Here is a 7,785-nt window from a genome sequence, read left to right on the forward strand (position 1 = left end):
ACACACACACACACACACACACACACACACACACACACACACACACACACACACACACAAATCCCCAGAGACCAGCACAGGGCTGAGCACACAGTAGGCACTCAGTAAATGTCTGGTACGGGAAAAGTTCACTTTGCGCAGACACAGTTGGTGCTCAATGAACATTTGCTGTAGGAAAACTTTTCTTTGAGAAAGGAACGCTCCTGCCAGCCAGGCACCTGACAGTGGGGGTCAAGATGCCCAAGAGGCAGGCACGGTACCTCCCCGGCTCTGGAATTTGACCTTGAGGCAATGAACACAAGGACTGGATTGATCCCCCTGGATGTACTGCCCTGCCCCATCCTGTCCCCAGAGCTGTTCCTATCCCCCTCCAGTTCTGTGAGCTGCACCAGCTGGCTTTCTTTATTCCCCACCTAAATTTCTAAATTCCCCACATTTCTGTCTCCTGCCATCGAGGCACCTTGACTGCATCACCCTCCATTTCACAAGTGAGAAACAGGCCCGGTGGGTGACAGAGTGGTTTCCCCCGGATGCCCCAGGAGGGAGAGAGTGGGGTGGGGAGGAGGCTGCCCTCACCCAGCGTGGCCAGCACGTGGCGGAGCTCGGCGCCCATGACCGTGCCATTGCCCTCCTTGTCGAAGACCCGCAACCCCTCCACAAAGTCCTCGTAGGTGCCCGTGTCCTTGTTCTTGGAGATGTGCTGGAGCATGGGCAGGAACGTGTCAAAGTCCATCATCTTGGAGTTAAGCTCTGAGGAGAGATGGCCCAAGCATCAGGCCCTGAGGGGCAGATGGGCATCCCTCCCCTGTGTCTGGCAATGAGGAGCTATTGCCCTCACCAAGCTCCCAATGCACTCTACACCAGTTTGTCATTTACAAAGCACTCCACCATCACAAGGCACTTTACAGTCAACTGAGAAATGCATTATTTACATTGTCCTTTGCTGTTCACAAGGACAGTGGCATGACAGTGGGCTCTGACTAGCACCTCTGCTCTTCTTTGGGGGAGCAGTTCTCGCTAGCGTCTCTCTATTTTTCTTATCTACCCCGCTCTCCCCACACCTGTGATTGGTCGAGAGCAGCTGGGCCGATCAGAGACCTTCTCTGGGACTTCTGTACCTGTGGCGAGGGCTTGGGTCTCACTCCTCCTTGGGGCAAAGCAGGCAACCCTCTCTGGCCATGGTGGTGAGGGAAGCTGGCCCTGCCCCACAGAGGGATGCCCAGGAGGCCAGGAAGGACAGGGAGAGCATATGGGATGCTGAGGCCAGGCGCACCCTGGCCTCCCCTCACACCTGCCGCTGAAGCTAGTTCGTGCTGCTGTCAGTCCCCTACGACCAGGAGGCCTGGCAAATAGGCATGGGGCCAGATGGTATAGGAACCATCACTGCTCGTCACCTTGTCAGCATCACCTGAGACTGGCCTCCAGGTCCTCCTCCAGACAATGGGAGGATGTTAGGAGAATGCACAGCAGGGGAGTTCCCATGTTGTCCCACCAGCGATGGCAGCCCACCCTGGTGGTGTCCCCCGGGACTGGCACTAATGGGGACATCTCAGGCTGGGCATACCAACCTTCCTGCTTTGGCTTCCCTAGGACTCGGAGCACCTCGGCCTGTGTAGGGTTCTGGCCCAGCGCCCGCAGGACATCCCCACACTGCCCATACGTGATCTTCATCTCACACTTGGGTGTGCGGTCGTACAGCATGAAGGCTTCCTTGAACTCTGCCGGGAGAGGGTGTGAGCTGCGGACACTTCTAGAGTCAGCCTCCCCGACTCGCCCCACACTGCAGGGGAGGACTCTCAGCCTGGGGGACCTGGACCCCAACCCTGCAGCCCCTGGCTCAAAACCCCCACTCACCTTCAATCTGCTCCGGTGTAAACTCGATCTGAAAGGAGACCCCCCCCAAAGATTCTGAGTGTCTGGTTCAGAGGATGGGGCCAGGCGTCCTCCTGGTTCCTCCGTGCCCAGACCAGGCCTCAACCCCTCAGCTGCCCCAACCCGTCCACATTCCAGGATTCCAGCTTCCACTGCCCAGGACCTCCTGCAGTCCACCTTGACTCCCTCCTGCCTCCTTACCCCTCCCGCCATCCCACCTGAGGACCTTGGGTCTGCAAGTGCCCAGACCCTGACACCAGGTAGGCCTCATCAGGGGAAGTGGTGAGGAGGGAGGCCTGATGCCCTGAATCCCCAGCCCAGGGTGGGCCTTACCTGAGGCCCCTGGTCCTGGACAGACGTGCCTGAAGCACAGACTGGCTTTGCCAGCTCTGCCAGGCCTGGGGCCCAGTGGGCAGGACTGTCCACATAAGTGAGATGGGAGGCCTCATCTCACCAGGGCGGGGGCGGGAGAAGGAAAGGCGAGGGGGCAGGCTGGAGAGCCCTGTCGCCATGAGAACATATTTGCAGGAGGGGGTGTGTGTGCGATGTGCATGTGCATTCACACACCTGTGTGTGCATCTGTTTGCATGTGTCTGCCCCCCACAGAGCCCTCAAGACTGGGCACTTGCACTCACGTGGCCCTGCCTACGCCTGCGTGTTACACAGTCCCATCCGTAAGCGCAGGGCAGCCCCCAGCGTGGCACAGCAGGGGGCCAGGGCCCAGCGGTTGAGTGTTTGCTGAGGCCACATCAGGGCCACCTGAGGTCAGGAGGCCTCCTGGGACCCGGTTTCCCCCTCCTCACTTGGATACCAGGTCTATTTTTATCACTGCAGTCACTCGCCCCAAGGTCAAGGTCGCACAAGGGAAAGGAGCTTGGGGGAGGGGGACTTGACTGGCGCCTCTCCCACTGCTGCTCCCTTGGAGTCCCCTCCACCAACCTCAGTAGTGCACACCAGTGCAGAGGGGGATCCTGCCCCTGTCACCCTGCTGCGTTGTCCCTCCCAACCCTCTGGCTTAACCCTGTGTTGGGAAGACCAAGTTGTTGTTCCTGGCCCCCCACCGAGAGCTCTCTCCACCAAGAAGCCTGCTGAGATTACGGGCCCTGGGCCCCCGGGCACAGCTTTCTGCAGGGGTCACAGGAGAGGCCTCACTAGTTCCTCTGCTCAGAGGGGAGTCTGTGCAGCCTCGGATCCGGTGAGACCATACAATGCCACCTTGGGCCCTAGGGTTGTCTGACCCTCACCAGGGGGCCTGTGGGACACTAAACCTGGGGTCTGGGGATGGTCAGGAGTCAGAGTCAACTCCAGGGAGCACTTGCCATGAGTGGTTCCCAACAGCCTGTGAGGAGGACTTATTGTCCCATTTTATAGCTGAGGAAACTAAGCCTTAGAGCAGTGATGGGAATGGAGCAGAGTTGGGATTTGAACCCGTGTATTGAGGGACAAGGTAGGTGCCTCCAGGAAGGGCTCAGGAATGGAGATGGACCTGTGCAGATGGGCTGCAGGTCTTGCTGGGGACCGTGAAGGGCTGGGAGGGCTCCATGGGGCTCCTCAGCCAGCAGCCAGGGCAGCAGTGGCCAGTGGCCAGCCGAGAACAGGCAACGGGCAGGACACGGGTACGTGCCACTATGCAGATGCCGCAGGTGGGAGTCATGGCTCGTTCTCCAGGTTTAGACTCTGAGAAAGGCTTTCAAGCCAAGCCGGGGAAGGGCTCCTGGGGCCACTGGTCACAGTTCCAAGACCAGCTTCCTCCATGACCTACCCAGACTGGCTCAGTAATGGCCAGCTCAAAGCTGAGGCCCCACCAGCTCTGGGGCTCAGAGACCTTGGCAGGGGTGAGTGTGACCCAGACTGGGCAGGAGCCCTGCTTCCCTTTACTCCCCACCCTGTCCACCCTGGGGAACTTAGTATGGACTTAAGACCCCACAGCTGGACAAGAAAGATCCCTGCCTGGCTGCGGGGATGAGGGGCACAGGCAGGTCCAGGATTCCCCAAGGATGTGAGGTCCAGGGAAAAGGACAAGGGAGAGTCAGTTTCCAACCACCAAAAAGATAGTCCCTTCAGCAGCACTGGGGGAGTCCTGCCTGATGTCTGACCACCATCCCTCCTGCTGCAGCCCTCCTGATGCCAGAAGCTTCCAGCTTCAGTTCAGTACTCACTTTCTGGAGCCTGGTCTTCCACGGGGTAGATCCACTCTGGGATTCACTGACCTCCCCTGCCCTTCCCACGGAAACCCAGCTCCCACACCCACCTTGACCTTGGAGGCATCGAACTCAGGTTCCTTGGGGGGCTCTGGTACAGGTGCGGGTGCAGGTGTGGGAGCTGGAGCTGCCTTGGCGGCTGCCTTGGCCTCATCCTTCTTGGGGTCTGGCTTTTTGGGAGCCATGGAGGTTGTAAGCAGAGAGGGACGTGGAGAGAAGGAAGCAGAGAGCCGGGTAGGTGAGCCTTCCCGTAACCAGCCTTTATCCTGCCCGGACACCTCATGACCCCAGCCCCACCCCTGCAGGGCACAATGGGGACAGAGCCATAAAAGGACATTGGCTAGGCTCAGGGGCTATTTTGGGGCCTGGGGGGGCATTGTTCAGTCTCAGGAATGGGTGGGGGAGAGGGAGGGCTCTCCATTCCTCCCAATCACCTGTTGGGGAGAGAGCGGGGGAGGGGAGGACAGCGGTCAGTGCTCAGCCCACACGCACACCCTCAAAAGCACACGCACACACGCAGGGGCCCTGCTGCCCCTCAGCAGGTCAATAAACTGAAAGGGTGCAGAAGGTTGCACCGAGCATGTGTTGTGTGTTGTGTTGGGGGCAGGAGGACTGGGCACCCCTTGAGTTAAACTTCCCATCTGTGCATCGAATTCCCATGTGTCTGTGCCCGTGTGTCTACACGGAGGGGGAGAGGGAGGTCTGCGTGTGTCCATGTGTGTTGTCTCCGTTTGGCTGGGTGTTTGTATGCAGAGGGGGTCTCTGTGTATCTGTGGTGGGAGGGTCTGTGTCCACGTGGGGGATGACCTACTCCAGTCCGCGGCTGTTGCTTCTGTGTGTTTGTGTCTGGGTGTTTATCATGCCTGCGTGAGTGTCTGGTCATGGCTCGCAGGCAGCTGCAGCCCATCTCTGAGAACACCCTAAATGGCAGTAGGATGGGGTCTGCTCCCTCGAGGGCGGTCACCCAGCCGAGTTCAACAGCCAAGCAGCCTCCACAGCCTCCCGCATCAGCACCTGCCTGACCCTGAGGTCGGTTTCTTGGTTTCACCCTCACTTCCTATTGCCCCTCTTCCACAGCTCCCTGCGACCCACTTTCCCCACACACCCCAGGGCCTGCTCCCCGCCAGACCCTTGCACACACTGTACCCTCTGCCCTTGCCCCTCTGCTTGCAGCATTCAAGGCTCGGCCGCACTGCACCCTCCTCCAGGAAGCTGTTTCCACTGCCCCATGTTGCCCTCTGCTGACACTTTTGGTGGGGTCCTGAGAGGGTCGGCCTCTCTGAAGGACCCCAGGGCACTGGAAGAGGTTTGCCTCCCGGGTGCCCAGTCTAGGGTACAGCCCCCCCCCCCAGTTCCTACCCACAATGCCACCCCAGATGGCAGTGACAGAGGGCAGCCTGGCTGGTCTACCATTTCAGGAGTTGGGGGGAGGAGGGAAGGCTGAGGTGGCATAAGGCCCTTCCAGGCACAGAACTCGGAGAGTGGGGACATCTTGCAAACACATTGGCCTCCATTCCTTGCCCAGTGTCTGTGCCGGTGGGTGGGAAGGAGGTGTTCCCTATTATTTTTAAATGCCTGGAGCCTTTGATAGAAACTTCAGAGGCATTGCCCCCTCTCCTGGCCCCCGGGGATTTCCCAGGTATAGGGAGGCACCGTGGGTGGAGCCTGAGGTGAAGATTCACTTGGGCCTCTACCTGGATGCCCCCAACGTCCCCCTGCTGAGCCCAGGTCCCTCTCACCCTCATGGTGAGGGGAACAGCAGTCCAGGGACAGGGCTGGGTCCCCTCTTAGCTGGAACACAGGACATTCCTCCCCTCATCTGGAGGGCAGAACACCCCACATCTGGAAATCTGACAACATCCGGCGCTGGGGTAGAGGCAAGTTTTTCACTTTTCTTCCAGATGTTTGGCAAGCGTATTAAGAAAGAAAGGGCTGGAGGAGGGTCCTCAGAGACCATCCAGAAATACCACAAGAGGAGAAGGCAGACAGAGGGGGACACACAGAGAGAGAGAGACCTCTGGGCAGGGCCCCAGACCTGCTGACCCTCAGGACAACTGCCTCTGGACACCCTCGAGGGCTCCCACCAGCCACAGGCACAGGCACAGCCAACAAGACACCACCCAATCTCCTTTCACTCCTGATGGGGGAAACCGAGGCCCAGAGCCTTGGACATCCACAGGGGTGCCCAGAACCCCGATCTCACTGATGCATCCACACACAATTGCCATCCCTTGGAAACCACTCAGCATCAGTGGGAACAGGAGTAGATGAGTGACATGGGCCTCCTGAGGCTTGGTTCCCAGGTTTGCAGACTCATGCAGCCAGCTACAGCCACACAGAGCCATCTTCCTCTGCTTGGTGAGGGCGTGTCTTGGGCCTCTTCCCTCGAGCACAGGGCAGATATGGTCCTATAGTGGGGACGCCGTGTACAGAGCCATCCTCCACTCCCTCCCCGGGGCTCAGATGGGCCTTTGACTGTCCGAGCTCTGGCTCCTGGGAGCAGCAGTGCCCTAGGCTCACCCCACAGGGCCACTCTCAACCCATAACTAATGCCCAGACCCCAGCAGGGACTCTGCAGGGATCACCCCCCTTGACTGCCAGCAACATGCCTGTCGAGGACAGGAGGAAATTAAGGGGTGGGCAGGTGGGCAGGCAGGTGAACAGGAGAGGGGACTTAGTGACAGGGAGAGGCAGGCACTGGGTAGCAAAGACGAGCCACACAAGGCTTGGCACTCACCTCCCTCTCCCAGGTCCCAGCCTGGGCTCCATGCCCCTTGGGAATGACAGCCCAGCAGACAAGATCCTGGCAGAGCCTGGGGGGAGAGACAGGGGTCTGGATCCCTCTTCTTTGACTCCCCCAGCTCCAGTGTCTGAGTTGCGGCCCAGTCTGATGCAGACAGCACATCCCAGAGCCCTCTCTGGGGGCAGCCACCTTGCCTCCCCCTCCCCCACCTGAGGAAACTGTGGGCCCTGACTTCTGAGGAGCCCATGAACAGAGGCAGGAGACCCCTGGCCACACTGGCCTCCTTCTTTGTTCTTTCTAGCCCCCATGCCTTTGCAGAGGCTTTCCTCCCTCTGGTGCCCTTGTCTGGGACCCTGGCCATGGCTTGTTCCTTGTCACCTCTGGGTCTCAGTGAGTTGTCACCTCCTACGAGAAGCCTCCTCAGACTACCCTGGACCTGCTCCCTCTGCCCTGCCTCTCAGCTGGACTCCCCATCCTTGCACACCCTAAAATGAGCTGTTTCCCTGTTATCTTGCCTCTTATGTGTGTCCCCTCTCTCATGAATGTCAGCTGGCATAGGAGGAGTTTTTGGTGTTCCATGGCTATATATCCGTAGGGTCTAGAACAGAGCCTGGTACACAGTAGGCACTCCATAAATGTCAGATGAGCAAATGTCCCAAACATCTCAATTTACCCACCTCTCACATGGGGACTGGAACGCTTTGCTGAACCCCATCTCTGGAGTAAGGCAAGGGGAGATTTGCGGATTGACTGACAGTACTTGTGTCTGCCGGGGGAACCCCGGACAGCAATGCAGCCATCGCTGCCCCTCAGCCCACCTGCCGCCTCCCTCCACGCAGGCCTGCTCTTCATGCCACTCCCCATCCGTTGCTAAGACTCCTCTCAAGAGCCTGAAGTGGTAGGGACGACCAGATGGTACAGGCAGCGAGTTGACCATGAGGACCAGCCAGCAGGGGGCGTAAAAGGGAT

The 7,785-nt window shown here is 59.1% G+C and overlaps 1 protein-coding gene across 1 annotated transcript in view; it reads right to left on the reverse strand.

Annotated features, from left to right (window-relative positions):
- Positions 1-4,342, reverse strand: part of MYL3 (myosin light chain 3) — a 6,719-nt gene extending 2,377 nt beyond the window's left edge. The window contains exons 1-4 of the mRNA XM_007470258.1: positions 4,124-4,342; positions 1,855-1,882; positions 1,569-1,718; positions 577-750 (exon numbers count right to left, since the gene is read on the reverse strand). Of these exons, the coding sequence (XP_007470320.1) occupies positions 577-750; positions 1,569-1,718; positions 1,855-1,882; positions 4,124-4,258 (487 nt within the window). The 5' untranslated portion in view covers positions 4,259-4,342. The remainder of the gene's footprint in view (positions 1-576; positions 751-1,568; positions 1,719-1,854; positions 1,883-4,123) is intronic.
- Between the last annotated feature and the right edge of the window lie 3,443 nt (positions 4,343-7,785).

This window comes from Lipotes vexillifer, unplaced genomic scaffold (assembly GCF_000442215.2).
Source record: "Lipotes vexillifer unplaced genomic scaffold, Lipotes_vexillifer_v1.1 scaffold942, whole genome shotgun sequence".
In the NCBI taxonomy this organism is placed as follows: Eukaryota; Metazoa; Chordata; class Mammalia; order Artiodactyla; family Lipotidae; genus Lipotes; species Lipotes vexillifer.